Raw genomic sequence first — 24,986 nt, 5'->3', positions numbered from 1 at the left:
TCTCAGCGTCTGCAGCTGGTCCGCTTCCCCCGCCGTGCCGCGCACAGCGTCTCGGCTTGGCTCCTGATGAGTCATCTCAAAGCTGACTGGGCTCCGAGGGGCCGACTCTCCCAAGAAAATCAATCGACCAGGAAACTCACTGCAGAGTTGCCAAGCGCGGCCGATGGTGTGGGATCTTGTGCCTCTTTGCGCTCTGTCTTGGCTAGACAGGTATCAGAAGAGGGATGCTACCAGCGATATGTTATTGATCGATACGTCCCCCTCGCCTGTCTTCGGAATAACACCACTGTTCTCCTCCCACGCTCTCCCTCCTCTCTCGGAAAGAGCGGCCGCGCGCGGCACTCCCGCCCGGGCACGTGCGGCTCGTTTCACGCGCCGCGCGGCCGCCGGTCGTCCGGTGACGCGGTGCGCTCCGCCGGCACCGGCACGTCGTCACATGACTGATGACGGCGCCGTCTCGGCCGGCACTCTGGTCGGCTCCGAGCGGCTCGATAAGGCCCGACTCGGCCGGTGCGTCCCCCGGGGCCGGCCGCCTTCGTCTTCACGGATGGTAAACAGCACCCCGCGTCGCCGCCGACGACGGTAGCGCCGGTAGCGACGGCGCCGCTCGCGTGTGCCTCTAATAACGACGACGTGAGCGGGGCTTCCCGATACTGTAGGTGATTGCGGAGTCGAGGCGACGCGCGACGACGACGGTGGTTGGGGTAACGAGAAGCGACCGACAAGACGGTGGCGGAGTGACTTAGTTGGCGGAACCCCTCTTTGTTGTGCTCCTCAGATAACAAACATGGCGGATGTGTCGGAGTACCGCGATAGCTGCCTCAATAATCAGTACGGAGCACCGCGCCAGGCCGCGTGATGTGTGCAGAGAGCGAATGATAATCCTCCTCTCCCCCCTCCCCCTCCTCGCCCTCGCCCCCTCCCTCACCCCCCACCCGAAGCGCGAGCGGCTCGATCGCAACCGAAATCCCACGACGATGACGGCAGCCCACAGGGCGTGCCGGCTGTCAGTGGCATTTCTCATCATTTGTTCAACGGAGAGAGATGGCCGATGTCCGACGTTCCGACGAATTTAATCTGGCCAGAAATAGTACAGCCTGCCCCCGGCTGAGCCATTCCAAGCGGGGCTGCGCATTTGGACGAAGGTGTCCCTCGCTGATCCATTCCATACACCCATGGAGGCCAGGGATGGGGGAGGTCTTCTTCCGGTTACCGTGGCGGATGTCCCCCACTTCCGGTAACAATGGCGGATATTTTTTACACTCCTTTGAGAGAAAAGGGCAATTGACTCTCCAATTCATGTTGGATACACCATTGATGCCTAGACTAGAAGTGAAAAAGTACTTGACAGAATGACCCTTCCATGTTGCCTGCTGGCTCCGCCACTGACACCAGAGCCTCTTAGTGGCGCCGCTCACAAGGTCAAAGTCTGCACGGGAACAGATCACGAGTCACCGCCCCTGGGCGGCGCGCCAGCCTCACCCAGATACCGCCGGGGCGGGGAGAGGCGCCCAGTGACGGCCCGAGCAGTGAGGGGTCTCTGTGTGCCAGAGAGGAAGTGGACAGAGTGAGAGACCGGTGCGCTGTGTCTGCAGTGGAGTGCCTGACTGGTCAGAAGATTGACACGGACTGTCAGGGAGACCCGGCGCTGTTAGTGACCATGGACGGCGCATCCGACGGGCCCGGGTCGGTCGAGACGAGTGGCGCCGCCCGCTCCGACCCGCGCCACGGCCCCGATAACAGTGCACCACACCGCGCCGACTCCAAGCCTGACGTCACCCAGCCGGCCGGCCGCGCCACCTCGCGGCTCAGCTGGCGTGACGTCATCGTCATCGCCAACGTCGTCACGGGCAACCTGCTGTTCAGCAGCGTGGCCTCTATGATCGTGCCGTTCTTCCCCACCGAGGCCGAGCGGCGGGACGTGCCCCAGACCTGGGTGGGCGCCGTGTTCTCGGCACACGCCGTAACCATGCTGGTGACGGCTCCGCTGGCCGGCCGAGCTGTCCCAGCGCTCGGCGTGGCGCGCGTGTTTCAGCTCGGACTGGCACTGACCGGCGTGGCTACTGTAGGGTTCGGCCTGGTTGACCGGATCGGCTCTCAGACGGGGTTTATTGCAGCGAGCACGGCGGCACGCGTAGCGGAGGCGCTCGGCACGGCAGCCGCGTACACAGCCGGCTGTACCATCATCGCCAACCAGTTCCCGCAGCGGGTGCACTTTTTGTTCGGACTCGGGGAGACCATGGTGGGCGTGGGGATGGCGGCCGGTCCGGCGCTGGGGGGCCTCCTGTACGCCGCCGGCGGCTACAGCACGCCGTTCTACGCGCTGGGCGGCGTCACGGTGGCTGCTGCTGTGCTGAGCTGGTGCTCGCTGCCAGCGCTAAGCGGCGCCCCCCATCAGCCAGCCGGCGGCGCCCAGCTGCTGCGCCTGCTGCGCTGTCCCGAGGCGGCTCTGAACGTGGCCACCGTCATCACCGTGTCTGCCGGCTACACGGCGCTGCGTCCCGGCCTGGCGCCGTTCGCCGCCGCCCGGCTCGGCGTCTCGGCCGAGCAGCTGAGTCTCTACTTCCTCCTAGCCGGCGGCATGTACACTCTAACCGGGCCTCTGGTCGGGAAGCTGTGTGACCGTCTGAGAAGCACCTACCCCCTGATGGCGGTGGCCCTGGCGCTGGCGGCCGTCGGCCTGGCGCTGTTCTGTCCGCCGGGTCTGTCGCCCAGCCGGCCGCTGCTCGTCACCGGTATGACGGTCCGAGAGCTGTTCCTCGGCGGCGCGCTCATCCCGACGTTTGGCAACCTCCTTCACGCAGCGCTGGCCGCCGGCCTGGCCGACACCGTGGCCACACAGGCGCTAGTGTCTGCCGTCTGGGCGGCATCGTTCTCCGTGGGCAGTGTCCTCGGCCCGCTGGCCGGTGGCCTGCTCACGGACGCCGCCGGCTTCTCAGCGGCAGTGGACGTGTTCAGCGCTCTGGTGCTGCTGATGGCACTGCCGGCGCTGGCGATGGCCTGCGCACAGGGCCGGCGGGCCATCAGTCTGAAGGAGACACCGGCAGACACTGAGGGGGAGAGGTCTGCAGTGGACGAGAGTGCAGAGCTGACAGATCGCACGCCGCTGGTGTAGTTACTGCATCGGTAACCTTCGTGGGAAAATATCAATGAGCCCTTCGTAGTGGCTGCTCTCATAATGTCTGAGTCATTGTAGCGCTTTCTGCATCTCCTGTTCTGTTGTCTGGCTGCGCCCGTAGACTGGCATACCTTGCCCTATATTCTCTGACCTGCAGCCCTCGGAATGGATCCCAGTGGGTTAAATCACGACTGGATGCTAATACATATAACTCATCTCTCGTCGTCTTGGCTGGCGGAGGCTGTCATTTTGTTCACTGTACACGGCTGAAGTGAACGCTTTTTCGATCTGTCGCGATTTCTTTGCAGGTTTTAATTGACATAAAACAAAACATTTGAATGGTAGTCCTTTGGACATAGGCTGCATATGCAAAAAAAAAACACCTCTAAGAGCAAGTGTTTGTTTTATTTGTCTAAACAAACATAACCAGTACCCACCTGCGTAGGGCCGATCAAACGCACCGTTTCCTGAACCTGCTTTCTTTCCACAGCGCCTGACAGTTGCGCTTGATACGAGCCTTCTTTCTGTTTTGTTAGTCTTTGTAGTTCTGGCATAGGTATGTGTTTGGGTCTACCAGCCTGTACCGTGCTGGATGGTTCCAGCCTCGTTTCTTTAGTCCGGCCAGTTCGAAACAACGTGTGGTAGGTATAGGTATATCATGATGGATGTGTTGTTAATGAAATAATGAATTGCCGTATAACGATATCGTGCAATAATAAAGTATCGTAGATAAATTTTCCGGTCAGGGACACGATACTTCCCGCCTGTCGCTGACAAAGCGCGTCTGACATCCGCCCTGCCGCCACCGACGCGGGCGGCCCGCTGCAATCAATACGCGGCCACCAAATCGGAAAACAGTCTGGGAGTCGACCGGTGTGTGGCCGGCGTGTGACCGTGATCTCTCCCCTCCCTCCCCTCCCCCCTGCCCTCCCGCTGACCGGTCCCGGCTCTGTAAACAAGTCCTCGGTCACGCCACAACCCGATCGCTGAGCGAGCGTGTATGTTTGTGTGTGTGGGGGGGGGGATGGAGGGAGTATGGCTGACGCCATCCATACTGGGTGAGGCAGTGTGGTTGTTATGGAGACTCTCCTGTCACCAAGGTCAGAGTCAAAGCACCGCGGAACACGACTTGTATAACTTATAAATGTTTTGTTTAGTGTAACTGCGCCTAACAGCAGCTTCAGAATTATCGAATTATTTTGAGCGATATAACGAATAAAGCAAAGCTTTCCCAATTATAAACGCATTACCTGCCTCTATGCCCGGCGACGACCAGAAGTGGTTGATCCTGACTTCTGCTCCCAGTATTAGACACCGCTCTATGTAGGAAGCTATGTCCACTCCCACCACCCGGCGTCTGCCTCTGCCGATTGGTGGCGGCGGCCCATTGCGGCTAATTGTTTGCCCGCTAAATGACACGTAGTGGCGGTATGGAGCTAATCGGTGTGGCAGTGACAGCGGCCAGACGGGCAGCCATCCGTGACGCCGGTGACAGGAGCCACAGCCGGCGACCTGACCTGGCTGGTGACACAGCACCTTGGATTGTCAACTGTTACGGTCACTGCCACTGTCACTGATTTGCATGTCCGCAGCTAAGCAGGGTTCTCAAACTATACCCACATAATTTCCGGTTCGTATCTTTCGATCAGTGAGATAATTTTCGCTTAGCTCAGGTGAGTATCGAAGTTTTCCCGATTCGGCATCGAAAGTCTGTTAAAAAATGCTGCATCTCACCATTGCTAATGACATGTGTTTCTAGAGGCTAGGTAGGATCTATGCTGGCAATGCAGCTCTACTTGTGCCATGTGTGTGTGCTCACTGCGAGAAACTCACGTCTTACAGTCGCTGTCTGTGACATCGAAAGATAGGAGATTCCGACCTCTCACTGTGATATCGCTCCTTGCTCCCACCGAGATGAGGAAGCTCACATTTCACTCTTCTTACCCCCACAGGGTAAAAAGTTTTCCTTCAATGACTTACTGTGTCTTCAACCCTCGTTCCCCACAGGGTGAAAACAAAGAAGCCCACCTCTCACTGTCACTCCTCCCTCCCACAGGGTGAAAAGTACGACGGCCGGCGGGCGGACGTGTGGTCGTGCGGCGTCATCCTCTACGCGCTGCTGGTCGGAGCGCTGCCCTTTGACGACGACAACCTGCGGCAATTGCTGGAGAAGGTGAAGCGCGGCACGTTCCACATCCCGCACTTTGTGCCGCCCGACTGTCAGAACCTGCTGCGGGGGATGATCGACGTCAACCCCGAGACCCGGCTGAAGGTGAGTGACAAGCCATGGTCGCCACGCTGTTTGTGGAAGGCTTGTGATGTCAATAGTTACATGCATACATAGTACATACATACATATTACATACATTCATGCACGCGACCAAGGTTCACGAGCCGGTGACGGTATCCTGTCGTATATGTAGGTTTTACTGGTCACCTGCCATCATAGTGAGTCGTAGATTATCTGTCGTAGGTCGACGGCCACCTACATTAGGTTGAAGATCATCTTTCGTAGGTCGTATAGGAAGGCAGTCCGGAACTTGGTAGTCTTCAAGGTAGCGAGAGCGACAGTTAAGAAGTAGTTTGTATTGTAATCATATAGCAACAAATGAACACATCAACAACTAATAAGCCATGCGCTGGACAGTTAGATGCTGGACAGTGCACATGGTTAGAACTTTAACCCTCGCCCGCACATGGGGGGGGGGGGGGGTGGTTGCCACCCCCCCCCCCCAGGTAGTCTTTCTGCTCTGCACTCAACATTGTTAGAGCTAGAAGGCTGATTTTTCGTATAACTGCTCCTCTATCCTTTATTGATGTCCACTGAAAATTTCAAGTTTCTGTGGTTTTTGGTTTCGGAGATATGACCTTGTTTTTCAGGTCATGTCATGACCCAAATGGCCAATTTTCAACATCTTGCGTTGGCTATGGGCCTTGTGAGCTTCTGACACCTTGATTTCGGCCTTTTTTGCCAGTCTTACCTCCCACCTATCATGGAACATGTTGTTCGACGATGTACAGATGTCAAGGTCAAGGTCAAGGTCAACCTAGGTCATCTAAGATAATTGCGTTTTAGGCAAGCAGAATTTACTTTTTTGTGAATTTTTTTGACTGCATTTTTGGTAAAAGCTTCTCTCTCAGATCATGATTTCATGTAATATGGACACATAAACAATCGGTGCACACATCAGTATACACACAGACACACACAGACATACAAACACATATAATTGGCCTTGACCTAACTTGACCTGAAATGACCTCAGCAGCAAAAATCTGGTCGGGTAGTGTGACAAAGAGGCTCTAGCTGGCTTGGCACCAGAAAAAGGCATCGTCATCGGTATATGATAAGCAGCGCACTTGATATCCAGCGGTGACCCAAAACAGCAACATTTTTTAGTTTGACCTGACCTGGAAGGTCAATGACTGACCTGAGAAGGTAAAACTGGGTATCATTAGATTCGTCTCTTCCCAAAGAATCTTTTTGGTCTTTACCGCTAAGCTCTATCTCCAACAGGAACGAAATGGCGCGGGGGGGGGGGGTGGCAACCCCCCCCCCCATGTGCGTTCTAGGATGGGAAAATGGCATGTGCGGGCGAGGGTTAAAGAAATAAGAGTATCCTGACAATCGAGACGTAATTATACGAGTAAGTTGGCACAAGATATAACTCACATAAATAGCTGAAGATCAAAGCCTCGAAGATGAAAGCGAAGTGATCGCGTAGTAACTATTCGAAAGGTAATCGAGTTTTCAATGAAAGGTCGGACAAATTTTCGATTAGGTCCCGAAGATGGGACTGCTTTTATTGGTTTATATAAACTACGAGGCCATTATGTAAACGCTCTCATTATTTGAACATAAGAATGCTGAAATGATAGCACTGGGACTTTCGTGTTTTGCACGAAGCCTGTTGTCTTTCGTCATAATATACTCTGAAGATTTATAAACCTAAGCTAGAGTATGTGAGATATAACAGCGCCGCTGAATATTTTTTCTGGATGTGTTAGGATCCTTGTCCAGTACCCATGCAAAAACATGATTGTGTCTGGCGGGCGGCTATGGTTATATGTAGTGCAGCAGTTGAGATACTGTGACGGCGAGCCCGGACAGGATACACTGATATGGGTTGTATTGCTTGCGAATACTTGACTTGCTGTTCCATAAAAGTTCAATTATTTTATGAAGCCTTAGATGACTTCATGATTATATTGCTATGAATATTTAAGTGCATTTCTTGAAATCGTAAGGAGGAACTTGGTAATCAGAGTCAGTAAAACAAATAATTTCGTGTCTCATTTCTTGGAGTAAATGCTTATTACGAGCAACTGATCATAAAACGTTTGAGTTTTCAACTCATCTATTTTCGCTTTCTAAAGCCTTTGGCGGAGTTTTCAGCGCTAACCTGACCTGACTCGGCATCCCGAAAACAAACATTAGCTGCGATCTTCAGCGAGTTTTTCCTCCGCGAGTCAGCTCTGAAGGCTGCGCGCCGCTGCAGTAATGGATTTAGCCTGGTTGGGCCGCCGCTGGCCGGCCAGAATCAATGCCACTGGGGGAAGCGGGGACCCGCCGGAGACCAGGCGTCACATCAATTAGTGGGCGGCGGTCGGCGCGCCACCGATTCAGTGCCGCATTAAACTGAATGAGCTCATTACTGGCGTGCGACGGCGAAGAGGCGTACGCGTCTGACTGGGCGGCCGGCCGGGCGGCGCTTGTCCGATTTCCGCCCTGTCGCGCTGCCCGTCTGAGCTGGTATTACAGCCGTCGTGGGACCGGAAGCCGTGGCTCTGCTCCGCTCAGTCGCTCAGCGGCTCAGCGGAGACAAAGTCGCCGCTGTAGGCTCTGTGCGGAACTGGTCCCTCGTGGGGCGTAATGCTTTCCTCAGTGACCGATGCTGAGAATCAAGTTCCAGGAAGCGTTTAATGCCCACAGCGATCACTGCGAACTCAAATCTGACTAGCTAGCTAAACCAACTGTGCCCTCGGGATCTGTATTCCCCGAAGTGCGACCGCGGACGTCCGCTGACTGACCGCGGTAATTGCTACATAGCTGGTCTATGTAGGGGAGAGTGGGGCAAAGCGGCCACCCTAACGTTTCTAACGATGCCGACGCTTGATTTTTAAACTTGGAAAGATTCTTTCTATACCAATGTGATCCCTATTAAATTGTCTTTTATTCCAACTGCGTTTCATTTCCAAAGGCGTTCACATATGGGAGATATTGACAAAACTTTAAACCTATAGCATATTGGCCACTTTGCCCCATCCCTGAGGCAAAGCGGCCACTGGCGACTTCTCAAGTCCCGATGTGAGAAACAGAATAGTTGCCTCATGCACGACTAGGGTATTTGATGGTGACAAGGTTTAAGGGAAGATGGATGTTTACTTTGTTATCCTCCCACCTATTGCTAACAAAGAAATAATTTTCTTGGAAAAACATTTAATTGCATAATTTGGTAACTCATGTAACCGAAAAGTGGCCAAGATGAATGCATGACGACACATTTGAATATAAATAATGTTTTTATCCAGATGGAAACAACTTATGGCCAATTGGGGGCTGGCCACTTTGCCCCGGCCGCTTTGCCCCGCGCATACCGTCCGAGACAAAAATATTCCAGCTCAGCTATTAGTGGGGTAAAAAGCATTAAAATTGGTAGAAGGCATGTACGATAACCACGCAATGCATGGACAAAAACGCTTATAAAAATTCCAAATGGTTATGGAATAAAATAACATTTAAAAATTGTAAACATAATTGGTAACCTGGCAAGAAATGCTTTTCCGTGTTTCACAGAACAATGGCGATGGGCCTGAAACCCCGGTCTGGCTCATTCGAACGACCGCAAAGAGAAGTATAATTGGAAATCATAAATTGGAACTGACGCCAGCTGTGGAGGGCTAAAACGATGGATGGCCGCTTTGCCCCGGGTGGCCGCTTTGCCCCACTCTCCCCTACTTCGGTTACATGAGTGGAATAATACTCAGAGTTGTGGTCAATGGCAGCTCGGGCGCAGATGATAGGTGCCAATTTCGGCTCATGTGGTGTGTTACCACGCCATGTAGATTAAAAACGTCAACGGGCGCGGCGACGTTTTGAAGTTGAAGTAGTAACTCATGCGCCCTTAGCTGTCACTGGTGCCCCGTGCCAGTATGCTGATTTCGTCACAATGCAATAATTAAATGCTGGTGTTAAAAGATCATGTAATTTGTTGCACAACTCTCCATGCCCAGCGGTTTGTGTAAGCAGGAAGTGAGCAGATGAACACGAAGCTAAATTTTCGTTCAATTTCACGGCGCACAACTCTCCTACAAATTGGATGGTATTCCGAAAATCCTCGATAGGCCTTCTAAAACGAATTGAAACGAATGACTTCTGTCCCTGGCGGCTGAAGCGTTGTAAATCGACGAAATTTGCGTTGCCTCCCATACAATCGAGACCTAAACTAGGTCATCAATCCAAGATTCAATCCTTTACAGATGAATACTGTTTTTCTTCTTTCTCGTTTGAAAACACTGTTCGAAAACACACAAAGAGCGATCACTGCCATTGCTTCAGAGAGGTGCTGATGTGTTTGACTGCACTCCTATCATTATTTCATTAAGGTGCACTCATAAAATGCCCTTTTGAGATGGCTGAGCTCGATGCTACATTTTTCGATAGACATAAAGGCCGCCAAAGAACCAGTGGCTCCGATTCTCCTTTGATAGTGTTGGTTGAAATGATATGATGATGTGGTAGGTTTACAATCGGTATGTCTACACGTAAGGACAGAATGGTGAGGCTCCTTTTTCGTCGGAATTGGAAAAGTCATGATATAATTACAAATATGGGTGTCTCGTCAAAGACAATAATGGTACAAGGATCCGCCTTTCCTTATTGACCGATGCATATTGACTTATGGAAAGTTAAGTGCCCTATGGATATAACATGTAATTCATAAATCATAAGTCACCGCTTGCTTAAGCTTGATAAAATGGTGTTTGTAAAGCTCTTGCACCAGTAACTGCTATGGTAGGGGAAGCCGGGGGAAGCCCGGCATAGTAAGCTCTTTTTCATTTCTATTACATACCATACGTGCTGTATAAAATGTTGATATCCTGTTAGCTAGCTAAGTTCATTGACCGTGTCTTCCCAAAAAATCGGTTTCGTGGAATAAGTATAAGGTTGAGAAAATCGAGTTTTAAAAAAGTGTTGATTTTTCTGGGGTAAGCCCGGCATAGGGGTAACGCCGGCCACCTCCCCAGCGCTTTACAACGAGTTGATGAAACCATTATGTGTCTTCCAAATATTAACGGAAATTGAAATATTAAGGTACTGATTAGCTCTGGACATCTTAGAGTTTATGTCACTACTGGCATTTTAGCTAGCGTCTACCACATATACAGTACAGGTCGATGAAAATCGTGATGTAAAATTGACAAAAAATGTGTGTTTCAAAATTCCTTAAAATTTATTTTTCTTTTTACCTTAATGCATCATATTGCATATCATTCGACTCGGCTGATGAAGAAGAACACAACGACACCATTTTTGAAGCTCTAGCTTCATTGTCTGTCGCGTTATCTGCAAAAACGTAGTTTGGCCCCAGTTGACCTTAAGCGACATGACTGGCTTTGTCTATGATAACATGTTTATTTTCGAAATTTATCTTTGATCTAGGTGTAAACCAAACCTGCTCAGTACCTATTATCTCATGGAAAACAGTGGTTTAGTGGCATTGCTCTCGGTTGGGGGTAAGCTTGGCTACTCACCCGGGGTTACCCCAATGTGCTAATTTTTATTTTAGAACAGCGATGTTCGTAAAAATGTCATACTTTAGCCAGCCTGCCTCGTCACCCCTCACTACAAACACTTAAACGGTCCTTACATAACATTCGTATAAATATTAGTACTGTATGGTATAACATTAACAGTGCAACATATCTCACTTTTTAGCTAAAACCCCTTAAAATATCATTTTTGCTCTATAATTTAAACAATATGCAATTTTTGTTAGCCTTAACTTTTTTGCTGGCGTTACCTTAGCTGCCACGCTGAAAGGACAAACAGTTGAGCATTTTATTGTGAATAATTCAGCCGGAAACGGGGTGGCCGGGCTTCCCCCGCGCCCGGGCTTCCCCCGGCTTCCCCTATAAGTGGCTGTGAAGCACAGGTCCCGGCCCATCGCGCCCGCTCCACAAATGGGTGTCGTTTCGTCGCGCTCGTCGGCACGGGTCCGAAAGTGTTCGCCGTGGTACTGGTGACAGACGACTTCAGCCGGCTATCGTCGGCGCCCCGCCTCAGTTAGTGTCAGACACAGTGATACCGCCTCCCGTGATGCTGATTGGCGGCGCCCTAAACCAACGACCCGCCGCGATGCGGACGGAACTGACCCACTTCCGGCTAGCAACGGTGTCGATCGAGGTGTCTCGGCGTCCTAGCTGCTCAGGTGCGACGTGATAAGGGAATGTGACCACCTATTTATGAAAGGTGATAATTTTTTTTAGGGATGGCATCAGTCACAGACACTCTGTTGGTGACAATCTTGCTCGAAGCCTGAGTGTGTCTTTTCATTTCAAGCAATTATATGTATGTTACAGTTAGTATGCGAAATCCGTTAGGTTGCAACGTAACTAGTTACGTTGCAAACTAACTGACCGTTCAGTTACTTTGCAAACTAACTAGTTAGGATGCAAACTACCTAGGTACGTTGCAACGGAACTAGTTATGATGCGAAATGGACTGCTCAGTGGCAATAATTGCACATCAATTCCAATGTTCAGTCGCGGGTTGCTAGCACAAAGTTCTGTGATCATCCCAAGGGTTGCGCTCAACGTTTCTATTGGTTTAATCCGCGCCGGGCCGGTGCTTGGCGCCAACTGCACCAGGCCAAGGGTATTTGAAAACCCCCTCTAACTTGGCCCCTGAGCCAGGTAGCGACTCGCGGTGACCGGGTATTTGAAAGAGCGTCAAAGATCATCAAGGAAGCACTCGGTCATTTCTCGGGTTTGTTCAAAGGCTAAATCTGAAAACAATGTTGAAATTGACAAAATTTGACCTTTGATGACATTCGTTGACTCGATTTTCGAACTGACCTCCTGAGAAATGGCCGAGTGCTTCTAGGATGATCTTTGACGCTCTTTCGGATGCCGCTCACCGCGAGTCGCTACCTGGCTCAGGGGGCAAGTTAGAGGGGGTTTTCAAATACTCTTGGCCTGGTGCAGTTGGCGCCAAGCACCGGCCCGGCGCGGATTAAACCAATAGAAACGTTGAGCGCAACCCTTGGGACAATCACAGAACTTTGTGCTAGCAACCCGCGACTGAACATTGGAATTGATGTACAATTATTGCCACTGAGCCGTCCATTTCGCACCATAACCAGTTCCGTTGCAACGTACCTAGGTAGTTTGCATCCTAACTAGTTAGTTTGCAAAGTAACTGAACGGTCAGTTAGTTTGCAACGTAACTAGTTAGGTTGCAAACTACCTGACCGGTCAGGTAGTTTGCAACGTAACTAGTTACGTTGCAACTTAACGGATTTCGCATACTAACTGTAACATGTAGACACAAAAAAACATCGATGCCTTTTTGTACAAAAACATTCAAATCGATGCAAACATGGTATTTTGTGGTTTAAGGGAAAAGAAAAGTGTTCAGGAAGCTCGATTTTTCGTGCCTTTTCACAACGCTTTGTGTCTACAATACGGACAGCTGCCCTATGTTTGGCAATTTGTCCTTTATGGTCGAGCGTGCGAGGAGTGGCACTTCTTTGTGCGATCGAGAGTGGCAGAAAGTCCAGTGGTCGGGAGGGCTATGCTATGGACATTGTTTATAACTTCTTGTGATAGCACTGGCGACATCTGGCTTTGAACACGTCCCAACACATGAGCTGTTCAAATCATACTTCTGTTGTTGACATGAAAAACTTTCATACAAGGTAAGCAGAGTCTTTGGTTAAGATAAATGTTTATAGTTTCCTGACATGGTTGCTTGACTCCAAGGTACATAACATAACATCTTTTGGTTGATGACTTTAAAAAATTCAAAATGTCTAAAATATTCATTGCTCTTTTCTCAGTGATTTTCATGTTAAGAATATTGCATCTTACGTGAGTTTTCGGACGCAGTAAAAGTTTCACGAGGCGGTGTTGATCAGTTGGAGCGGGACTGTTGTTTTGCCTCTCCCTCGCATTGATAGGCATCTGCGAAATCCCAGTTAAGCCTGCTGGCTCAGGAGGCGTCCAGGGGTATTGATCTGATGTCGGCGGCTTTAGCAGCGATGGAAATGACAACGTCAACAAATCGAGCAATTTCGATTCTTTAATCGACGGAGTTTTCGGAAAGGAAACGCATTTTTCGAAGTACTAGGAACAGTTACCAATTAAATGTCATTTACTTTCAGCTGAAAGTGTTTTTATATAAACATGTCTATTTTATTTTATAATCGAGCGCGTATCATCACATCGTTAAGTTTTCTTGATTGAATATTGATCTTTGATAAGCGCTGTGAAGCATCGTTCGCTGGATGTTTGTAATGTGTATGAATGGGGGCATGTCAGTGAGCAACAAAAATCTTCTTTATTTGCTGCTATATAAGTATTCTGAAAAATTCTAGTGATCAAAGTGTGTTGAACATTGGCAGCGCTCTGCCTTGCAACTCACCCGTCCAGCCCTGAGTCGCTTGTAATCCCCACCGATAGATGGCAGAGTGGTAGTTACGCCTGCAGGTAGGCTGTACCGCATAGCGCGCATTGGCGGGCTGCCGAACTGCGCGCTGGAAATTCACTCTGCAGCGTGAACCCAAGTCGTCGACGTCACGCACATTTAGGACATTGGTAGCTTACAGTTGGGTTGCAACACTTACTTGAACTTGTTACTGGCACTGACTCCTTGCACACCGTTATTGCTGCACCGTTGTAACGCCTCTGATGTGACTGTGTTCGCACCTGTCTGTTGCCAGCTGCGGGAGATCAACCGGCACCCGTGGGTGATAGCCGGCTCCAAGGGCGAGCTGGAGCTCGAGCCGCCGATGATGGAGGTGGTGCAGACGCACGTGATCCCCGGCTCGGAGCGGCTGGACACGGACGTACTGCGAGCCATGTCACACTTGGGCTGCTTCAAAGACAAGGAGGTGCTCGTCCAGAAGCTGCTCAGCCCCACGTGAGTGGCATGCGATTAAGAGATTTATCAGTTTGGTGTGACTGCTACGCGTGTCATGGGGTCGATTGCGTGCCGGACGGGTTTTCAGTATACCTACTACCAACAGGCTTGTTGGGGCTTGAAACCATGATTCTCTAAAAAGTACAGAAAAGGTCATTGAACGTCAATATTGCTGTGTGTATTGGCACGAAGTGATAAAGCTCAAGCGAGGATGGAGGATAAGACCAAGCTCAACTAGGATAAGACATCATAAGCCTTTTTTTACATATAGTACTGTGATTTTTTTAGAGACCCATTTACGAACAATGTCTTATCTCATATTGGTTTTGGTGGATGCCTACTGTAATGAACACCTGAAATGAATACGCCAGAAAGCTGAGTGTCAAGACATTTATACGAATGTGCCGTCTTCTTTGTTAATTCCTTTTCAAGGAAGAATTTGGGGCAGCTCGACGGCTTAAAAATCCTTTTACTTGGACAAAAGATGAAGCCTCTTTCCTTTTGGACGAGTCAACAGTGGCGAAATTTTCCGTTCTGAATGGTGCCGCCAGCTGTGCTGAATGTGGGCGGCCATTTTCTTTGTTGGGCACATTTGAAGAGAGCACTCTGGCGCTGCATTCAGAACGTCATCTAACCTGATCATCCCGCCAGTCTCTGAGGGCCGTCCGATTCGTGCCGAGCTGGTCACGAGATTCCCGTGCCACGCCCACGAACGGTGCCGGATTTAGCGGGCACGAATGGGGCGCAAATAGTGAGATAATGATTTGATAGAGCGGAGATAAAAGATTAACGAGCGTTTTTTCAAGGAAAAGTTTAGATGCGATAATTATTGTCTTGTTTAATGCTATGTTAACTCTTCTGTTTTTTTGTTACCACGGATGACACCAGGATAGGACGCCGAAGTTGTCCTAATTAATTCAATTGCTTAAATAAGAAGTGTGTCAACGTGAACTCAGCGTAGCGTGCTGAATAGGGGCACTTCTACCAGTTTGGGCTGGCTCAACTCGAGTGTCGTCAATGATATAACTTAGCTCCATTCTGTCGGCTCTCTGGGCGGCGCCCCGGTCTGCCGATGTATCTCAGACGTCGGCCGCGGGTTAATGAGCAAAGTTTGCCATTTAGCGCCACAGGGGCTCGATACAGCCTCAGGCTCTCCACCTACTCTCTCAGCTCGGCCCCTCTCTCTCCTCACTCTCTCACTACCGCTCTCTCCCTCTCGGCGGGTCTCGCGGGAAATGGCGCGGCTCGGTCCGGATATTGAGTCTGCGAGCTCCGCCCTTCTCGACGCACTGGCCCTTCCTGCCGCCCAGCGCTCCCCTTCCTGCCGCCCAGCGCTCCCCTTCCTGCCTCCCCAGCGCTCCCCTCCGGCCTCCCCAGCGCTCTCCCCGCCTCCCCAGCCCTCGTCCCTCCCTCTGCCTGCTCGGCCCCTCCTCCGACAACCGATCGGCAATCATACGGCGATGGCCGGTCAGAAAGATCGTCGACCCGACATCATCACGTCGCCATCGTTAGCTAGTTCTTCCCCTCCCCTGCGTCTCCATCCCGGCCACCCCTCTGGCCTCCCCAGCCGGTCGGTCCCGAGGAGATGTTCATGGAATATCAGGGGAAATGAGCAGCTTTCTGGGAAACTGCCAGCCGCAACGACACTTGCCACCTCTCATCGTTCAATTTCCACCCTCTTCAGGCGTCAGCATCGACCGCGACGTGGGGAGCATCTCTTCTGAACTTCTCTCGAGGAGAACACTAGATCAAAATTAACCACGCACGTATCGGCAACCTTTTCGCAATAAAGCAGGGGATGGCTGACGCGCTGTCTATGGGACAATTCAGGACAATTCTCTCCCGTATGCCAGATAAATAGAAGGACGGGACTGGCGGGACACTGTGTTCTGTATAAATACTGGTAGCGCCTCTCGAACGCTGTCCGTGTTATCACAAACTCGGCACCGCGGCGGCGGCCGGGTGTCGCGGAGTCGCAAAATCACCATGGCAGCGTAGGGAGAGTGTCTCTTTGTCCTCCTGGCACGGGGGAGAGGGCAGCTGAATCCTCTGGAAGTTGACCAAGTTCTGAGGCTGAGTGTCTTCAGAACGGAGGAAAAAGTCCCGCTGTTTCTTATTTAATTATATAATAGTGCCGTTGCGTGCGTTTTGATAGCATGCGTGTCGCTCGATACCCAACTTTTCACACAAATGTGAAAGTGGTCCACGCCTGCCCCATGAACAGAGAACTTAACAGATTCTTGCCATAAAACAGCTTTAGCAAATATACGCTGGAAATTCTTTCGCATTCCTGACTGTCTCACTGAGAAGTTGCATTGCGTATCCAAAGTTAAATTTGAGAAGTATCTTCAGTCCTGCGTACTGCAGTCTCGGGAACATATAAAAGTGTTCCGATGTCTGAATATTTGAAATTTTCCACTTTTCAGTAAATGTTCCAATAGCACCGTTCTACAACAGGACACATCTCAATACGAGCCTCAAAACTGAACTATGTACTCTGCACTGTTTTCAGAACACAACTCAGTGCCGACGTCCATTTTGTTAAATCACGGTGAAGGCAGCAGTCGACTATGTTCCTGTTGACATTGGGTGTATTGGACTAAATCCGGGCTCGAGTTTCACAACAGATAAATAGCAACTGATGGTTGGCTGAGCTGGTCAGATCCTGGAGACGAACCATCAGTGAACTGACTACTGAGGTGGATCAGTCGGTCGCGATTCCATTAGTGTTATTTCCGGGAGAAACATACCACACATCCCATCTGTGCAGTATGCTATACGAGAGGCTAAGCTACTCAAAGGTACTGCATAGCGCCGCTAAAAACATCGATGTTTCGGCTGTTCCTGCGTAGATGACTGAAAAAATTGGCGATGCCGGACTTACTTCCATTACTTTCATTGTGCTATATGTTTCGTCTGCACTCAACATTCGAGCCAGGAGCGTGATTTCTATTTGATAAATGGTCACTGACATTTCAAGTTCGCCGAAGCAGGGCTACTGTTGTTTCCGCTCCCAGTGCACTCATGCTTTGATTGGCGGCGGTACTGTAGCGAATGTTAAGGGAACCACTCCATCTCTCGTTGCAGCCACAACACCGAAAAGGTCATCTACTTCCTGTTGCTGGAGCGGAAACGGCGCAAGCCAGCCTATGAGGATGACGCAGAGGCCCTGATGAGAGCCAGGTGGGTGCGCGTCCGGTGGGATTCGCGACTACCCCCGTGCGGCTGCGGGAACAGAAATCAGACAACTTAAGTGTAGACGGGCTTATAACTGAGCCTATGCTCCAACTATTTCTCTCACCAATAGCCTGTAAAATAAGTAGGAACGGACGGGCTCGCCTAGTCCTTTTAAGCTGGCGTTTGCTCGGAGCGGACGTCAGCTTTGGTGGACTGGTCGGCCACTATCGCTCCGAACCAATCACAGACTGACACATTATAGTTTACCTATATACCTGCACTGAAGCCTGTCTTGCTGCTTCCTTCACGTGCCGTCTGAAGTTCGTGCGCCTATGTGAGGTGATACGCCAACTGCAATGACCTGACCTGACCCTGATTTATACCAACAGGTCTGAGTCGGCCGATCCGCCGCGGAAGAGAGTCGACTCGTACAAACTGAACGGCTCCACGCACCAGTATGAACAGCTGAGCGAGGGTTCGCCCGTCATACCTCGAAGACACTTCCACCAGTACGTACCGAGCGCATACAAACACTGCTACGCCTCCCAATTATCCATACCGGACTCACGCATTGCAATACTTTCATCATAGCATGTGCATTGAACTCACTGGTGTTTCGATACACTACATACGTCGATCACTTTCACGGCCTTACTTCTTATCAAGTGCAATACGGAGCCTATTTGATCTTTTTTTTTCCAATACTTTCCATTCTCCAACAGCGCCCGAAGCAGTCAAGTTCAGTGCTCATTTCTCGTCTCTCACCGAATAGCTAACCGGTTTGATTGGAGGGCTTTAAATGGCTGTAATTAATCATTTCTGGTAGACAGTTGCTTCGGACGGCAATGAAGTACCTTATGGTGAATCTAAGTTACATTGGCGAATGTTATTAAAACGTTAGTAAAACGGCTTAATAGCGTTGCAAATGTTTAAAAAAATGAAAATATGATTGCGCTTATGACTTTTAGAATGTAAACTCATTGATAAGCCACTTTTTGAGCAATTCATTTTGTCAGTTTTCCTTTGCCGAATCTCGTTAAATAATTTTTCGTAACTACATCTTGTAGATAAATGTAGAGCACAACCAAATTCATCGGAGTTATGCGAGTAGAAACGTGTATGAAACGTTTATGATATGCATGATTTTATGTGCGATACTGTGTTGCTCTTGTTATGTCGCCTGATTGCTTATTTTCTCATAATATGTACTGTTGTGTGTAACTTCACTGATGATGTCTTTGTTCAGAGACGAAACGTTTGATTTTACATGAAGAATATAACGATATGCCTTGTAATAAGGTTTCTACTGCTCCTGAAGCCAACAAAAGTCAGACTTTTTGACGCAATTAAACGAGATTATGCTAGTAGTTTTGACGACATTCATCTCGAACGTAGGCAGTGGTATTTCATTTGATGCTAGCTTATCCATTAGCTGATTGAGAGCCATATATGTCCTGTTTTTATTGTGCTTTCATTTACGATTGCTTTGTTATTGATGTTTGGCTGACATCATGCTCACTTATGGAGGATTGGGGTTGGCTTTATTTTCCATTATCCAGGATGCAGTTTTGAATCCATTTGGGTTATAGGCCCTGTTCTATGATTAGACAAGCCCTGGAACCACTCAATGATCTCTCTCCACCGGCTGTGTCTCTGGAGGCTGGTAAAGGGGTAATGAGAAAGGGTGAGGTGATCTACGGTGGCTCACATACAACTATACCCACCGGCACCTGACCGCACCATCCCCGCACCCGCAGACGGCGGCGGCCCAGCAGCTCTTCCGGCCTCAGTCCGCTGTCGTCATCGACGGTGACGCCGACCGTGTCGCCGCTGCCGTCGCCCAAGCTGCTGACGCGCCCGTCGCCGGGGCCGGCCTCGGACGACCTGGCCACGCCGCCGGCCTCGCCGTACGGCGCGCCCGCCTACTGGCGCTCGCGACTCAACACCATCAAGAACTCGCTGATGGGATCTCCGCGCTTCCACCGCCGCAAACTGCAAGGTGAGTCCGAGAGAGCGTCCCGTCGAGTCATCTTTATATCATTCAGTACCAATCAACTTAGGTTATTACAGAGAGATTTGAGGGCATTCAATGCCTAGACAGTTTTTTGTTTTGGCGAAAGAGATTGACATCAAAGGAAACCGATCTTCGATAAATCTGGTAAACGGGAAACCCATTGATTTGCGCCACAGCATCCAGAGCGTAGGAGCACATCTCCCTTGTCTTTTTCTTCCTCCTCGTCTCTTCTTTTTTGCTCTCAGCTCCAGACCCAATACATACTCTACCGTTGTACAAACATTTCTTTGCCGTGAGTCTGTCGCTGATTATAGGCTTAGTGGGCCTGTCTGCCTCATGTCCACAATACCCGGGCACACATGTGTAAATATTTACCTCCGTGTTACACCACCGGCGCGTGTAACATCTCCGCTCTCAGGAGGATGCTGGCCCTTATCATATCGGGCAATATTCGCCCGGCGTGCGCTGCGATGATGCTGTTGTGCCTCTAAACGGTCCCAACCTCGGCAAACGGTATGCAAAGATCACCCAGAGGGCTCATATGCAGTTTTACATCGCAGGCAATGAATAAAAAAGTTTCTTGGAATGGTTGAAATCTTGTGATCGTTCTGCCCTCATAGGGCAGGAGCGGTTGCAATCCGAGAAAGCCGACAGCTTTGGCTGAGCTAGGTAGTCTGTAAAACAGGTATGAAATTCATAGCGCGCTGCTGGTGTGATATGATACAACGATACCTGATAAAGCGATACCTTGGTGATACGGTGATACGGCAACCCATAGCAAGGCATATTGTAAGCCTGTAGCGAGTGAATCGACCCCTGCTGTCAGGCCGCACCTATGTAATATAAAGTGCATATTCTGAGCGACGCAAGTATGTCTATTGTCGTCTAGTTACGTTCATTTAGGGACGATACACGTTATTACACCAAACCGAAGTGATAACAATTCACCGCAAGGGCAAATTGCCCCGGCTTTCCTCTCGGCCAGTAATTGGATTTTCAACCCAACGCTAGATGACGTCGGCCGCATTCTGATTAAGGCGTCATGAGTGCCATAAGTCTCCACACCACCCAATGAACTCACATGCTCATTTCCTTCAGTAGACGGGACATATTTCACGAAATATTTGCTGGCGGCTGGAGCTGAGACCGGCGAACCACCTACCGACAGCCTTGCCCGTTTGAAGCCACGCTGGTTTGTGATGGTGGCGTTGAGCCTCTCGGGAATGAGTGGTGAGGACTGAGGCCGGACAGCAATGGCCCTCCATGGCGTCAGTTGAGAGCCTCGGCCGCCCGAATGGCGCCGAATGTGATGGACCGTATCTGGCAATAAGAAGGCTCACACACCGTCCACAGTTATATAGATGGTTATTGCGCAGAAGCATCGTAAATAGACACCTAACGCTCGGGCTTTACTTACTGAATGCCATGGACTAACTATGATAGATGGACCGTTCACGATGCAACAATGGTAACGGTAAGGTATGTAATGCCTGTTCTTTGACCCTTATAACATACTTAGCCGAAGCAATCAAATCATGTGCTCTATTCATCAAGCAAATTGTGACTGAGGCGAACACGAATGAGGCAGGTGCTGAAGTGATGACAATTTGGCTATGGAAAGCTTAAAACTTTAAACCGAACGGATATCCCAAGTCTTTTTATTTCCCCAAATTTCACCTGCGCTTTTGTGGTGGAATGTGTAGGATCATCGGAGCGAGGTCAGATATGTGGTTGACCAGCTCCTAGCTGGACGAGCTAAGGAAGAAGGCTAGTGATGCTGGTATTGGTTGGGTTTGGCGCCATGCGTCACTGCTTCTGTACGAGGGAGCGCGCGTCTCAAATGGGATGGTCCGGGAAGAGAGAAGCAGTCCCCTGTAGTTGATGTGGAGTGGCTGGCCGTGACGGGAGAGGTGAAAAGAGACAGAGACAGAGGCAGACAGAGACGTATACAGAGACAGACAAAGAAACAGAGAAGCTAACAGAGACAGAATAGGAAAGAGAAAGATAAAAAAGATAAAGAGCAGAGAGAGGGAGGGAGAGAGAGAGAGAGAGAGAGAGAGATAGAGAGAGAGAGAGAGAGAGAGAGAGAGAGAGAAAGAGAGAGAGAGAGAGAGAGAGAGAGAGAGAGAGAGAGAGAGAGAGAGAGAGAGAGAGAGAGAGAGAGAGAGAGAGAGAGAGAGAGAGAGAGAGAGAGAGAGAGAGAGAGAGAGAGAGAGAGAGAGAGAGAGAGAGAGAGAGAGAGAGAGAGAGAGAGAGAGAGAGAGAGAGAAGCGACCAGAGTTACACTAGTGTCGCTGAGATTCCGTCTCAGTTATGGCCTATGAGCTGGCCTGGGAAACGGCTCAATTCTTCATCCACTCAGAGTGACATGACAAAGACCGTCTGTTGTTGTGCCGCCCAGAGGGCATTAATATGACAGCCACAAGGGCTTATTAATCGCCGTTTCGGTTCGTTGAACATTTACGCTGTCGTAAACAGACAGAGGGAACTTGCTAGGAATGAATTTTGGTTAACCCGCGCACCGACGGGGGTCTGCGCCAACTTAGTACCGACGGGGGGGGGGGGGCGGATGACCGCCCCCCCCTGAGATCTCGAGAACAAAGCAAGATAGCGACAAGCGGTAAACGGCATCGGATACGCACGGTCAAGATCTACAATTTTCACTAAGGTCATTTTCAGGTCAGGTCAAAGATGACGTCACAGGGGTCGAAAAAGTCAAAATGGCGGCGCTAAATATGGAGAGAGTTTTTCTCGAATAACTTTCGAATTATTCAAGATAGGAACAAACTAAGGGCATCATCGTGATCCTCTCGTCAATCCGCATCGAATGATATATATGTTGACCTCGAAAGGTCAAGGTCAAAGGTTGACCTCAGGTCACGTGACCTCGAGGTCATCATGTATATCATTCGATGCGTCTTGACGAGCTGAACACAATGAGACCATCCACGCGTCTGTATCTTGTTCCTGTACGGAGTTATTGGCCAAAAACCTTTGGTGACCTTTGATGACGTCACATGACCTCACAGCTGCCCAACAGCAAAACAGACCTCAAGGTAGTGAAGGTTGATCGTATATGAAGTCATGTATGGTATATGGGGCCATTCCGACCCGTTTTAGTGGTAAAAACATGGAGTTGATTTTTCCCCCATGGACTTATAATGGGGAGGTCGCGAAATTGACCTGACCTTAGGTCACCGATATCAAAATTCCAAGATATACAAATTGTAGCTACTAATGACCTTATAACATCCTGCGACTTTCAAAGGCCTCCGACATCTACTGTAGCTCTGGCACGGTGACAAAGTTGCAAAAAAGTGACTTGAGGTTGGGTCATTCAAAGTGACCTGGTGACCTGACCTTGAAAGGTAGGAGGTTCAAACTTGCGCACCATGTGTAAAATTGATAAGGGAATAGTCATACCAAATTTCGCGGCGCTACGCGCCGCGGTTTTCCCGCTATTCGCGAAAAACCTCAGGGGGGGGGGCGGATATCCGCCCCCCCCCCGTCGGTGCGCGGGTTAATGTTCTGGTAAGCAGCATTCGGAGTGCTTTCGTGCCTGCTCTGTTACAATTCCCTGATCCCACATCTGCAAGATAAAATGCTGTTTTTCTTACTGCACTTACATCCTCAATCGCTCAGCGTTTTTATTGCATTGTGCTTACTGCTTTTAGCTAATAAATAGCGGTATTGGCTGCCTTTTTGTGTCTAATAACCTGGAGGCCGATGTCGGCCGGCACTGTTCGGAGACTCGCCGTCTTCTGTACGGCTCTCCGTACTGTCCTATCAGTGCCGTCGGACGCAGCATCCCATGTGTCGGTCGCAGGGGACAGGCCGGCAGACCGTTTGTCCTCCGATGGGGGGGGGGGGGGGGCGCTGTCCCGCCGCCGCTGCCGCTATTGATCCTGACCCACTCGGCTGGCCACCGCCCAAAACGGGCCGCCCTCCGCGGCGGCGGTCACGGCCGCCCCCGCCGCCGCCCCCGCCCGCCAGTCCTGCCGGGTCGTTCTGCGCCGCCCGCGCCCCCGCCGCCGCCGCCGCCGCCGCCCCTGCCCCCGCTCCCGCCAGCAGCGGCTGGTGCTGATGGCAGGGCGGAGCCCAGCCCCTATCTGACTCTGAACCGCGATGACAATCCGATGCTCACTTTTGTTCTGTCCGTTCTGGCGGAACCAGCTCTGGACAAACGAAGACAATAGTGGAGGAAACGTCGCCCCCACAGGCTTTCCGTTTCGGTGGACTGCACCGCCATTAGACCGGTGCCTCCCCCGCATAGGCGGCGGAACGGGGAGGGCACCGGGGCAACGTGCCCCACTTTGATTTTGGCATTTTAACATTAGCCCTATGGGCGTTGCATGGAAAGAATGGGACCAAAAGTTGGCAGTGCCCCCCCCCCTTAATTGAAGGTGTTCCGCCGCTACTGCTCCCCCGCCCCTGACCAAGTGACCCGCCTGGCTCCGCGCCGACCGGACGAAAATCGAGAGACGGTGCTCGAACACGATGGAATTTTGATGCAGATCTTATGCTGATGGACCCGGGCTGCCATCATTCATGGCCCAGCTGAAAGCCATGACTGATGAACCTTCAGACGAGTTTTTATGACTGCTGTCAGCAACTTCGGAATACCCGAGAATTGGCAATTCGTCTCGTTGGATTAAATGCTCCGGACATGCTTTACTGAATAGTGAACATCCATGTAGCTGTATGTAAAACATGTAAGCTAAGTGTTCACCATCAATAAGCTGCTGTGAGCTGTTGTGTTTTCTGGGGTGTCCACAGCAGAAAGCCTCTCTGTGAAATTGTAAGTGTTCTGGTGGCCTCGTTCCATCTTCATTTGTGTCTCCCGAGCGAACTGTTTTTGTCGAGCGGCCGCCGCCGTAAGTAGAACAGATCACGGCCTTACATCTCTGGCCGAGTGGGCCGCTGAATTCGGCGGCCGGTTTTCATCAGCAATGGCTAAGCTTTCGTCAGACCCGGCCAAAATAATTTCATCTGAGGCCAGTAATAAGTATCTGCGCGTCCACCGGCACGGCCATGGCAGAACCTCTGTGCTAGGTCGTCGTTGTCATTGGGGATGAATGGTGACACGGGTGTAGCCGCTGCCTCACTGAGAGTTGAGTGTCGCGATCGCGGTTATTTGTTTCGTCACCGACCAGCCTCCGTCTTTTCTGTAACACCACTAGCCCACACTGGTAATGCCACTAGCCCACCCTGGTAATGTGACGAGCCCACACTCGTAATATCACTAGCCCCGACCCTCGCAATGTCACCAGCCCACGCTGTTACTTACACTGTCGGATTTGCGCCGTCAGATTCGTGTGGGCGGCCGTCGGAACTGACGCCACATCTGGGTGGCTCCGAGTCGTGTTACCGAATGCACCGCCGGATCTGAATATGTTCGGACGACCGCGGCTGATGCGGGGACATATTAGATGCCATGTCTGGCAGATATCTGGAACTTTGTGTTACGTGATGCCGGAATCCGGCAGCATGTCCGACAATTTCCGTTTAGCCAGAATCATATTTGTGCAGTAGTT

General features: G+C 50.6%; 2 protein-coding genes across 3 annotated transcripts in view; both read left to right on the top strand.

Moving 5' to 3' along the window:
• LOC122390909 (serine/threonine-protein kinase BRSK2-like) overlaps positions 1-24,986 on the top strand; it is a 72,355-nt gene that overhangs the window by 37,051 nt on the left and 10,318 nt on the right. For both annotated transcript variants that reach the window (XM_043384357.1, XM_043384358.1), the window contains exons 6-10: positions 5,175-5,390; positions 14,062-14,261; positions 17,349-17,444; positions 17,828-17,947; positions 19,196-19,437. In XM_043384357.1, the coding sequence (XP_043240292.1) occupies positions 5,175-5,390; positions 14,062-14,261; positions 17,349-17,444; positions 17,828-17,947; positions 19,196-19,437 (874 nt within the window). The remainder of the gene's footprint in view (positions 1-5,174; positions 5,391-14,061; positions 14,262-17,348; positions 17,445-17,827; positions 17,948-19,195; positions 19,438-24,986) is intronic.
• Positions 1,536-3,326, top strand: LOC122390910 (MFS-type transporter SLC18B1-like). Its single transcript, XM_043384360.1, has one exon. The coding sequence runs from the start codon at positions 1,661-1,663 to the stop codon at positions 3,113-3,115; it is 1,455 nt and encodes a 484-aa protein (XP_043240295.1). The 5' UTR covers positions 1,536-1,660; the 3' UTR covers positions 3,116-3,326.

The sequence above is a fragment of the Amphibalanus amphitrite genome, unplaced genomic scaffold (genome assembly GCF_019059575.1).
Source record: "Amphibalanus amphitrite isolate SeventyFive unplaced genomic scaffold, NRLGWU_Aamphi_draft 000414F_arrow, whole genome shotgun sequence".
Classification (NCBI taxonomy): Eukaryota; Metazoa; Arthropoda; class Thecostraca; order Balanomorpha; family Balanidae; genus Amphibalanus; species Amphibalanus amphitrite.
This window is presented reverse-complemented; position numbering and strand designations above follow the sequence as displayed.

Coding starts and splice junctions, on each gene's coding strand:
- LOC122390910 (XM_043384360.1), top strand. CDS start 1,661: ATGGACGGCGCATCCGACGGGCCCGGGTCGGTCGAGACGAGTGGCGCC.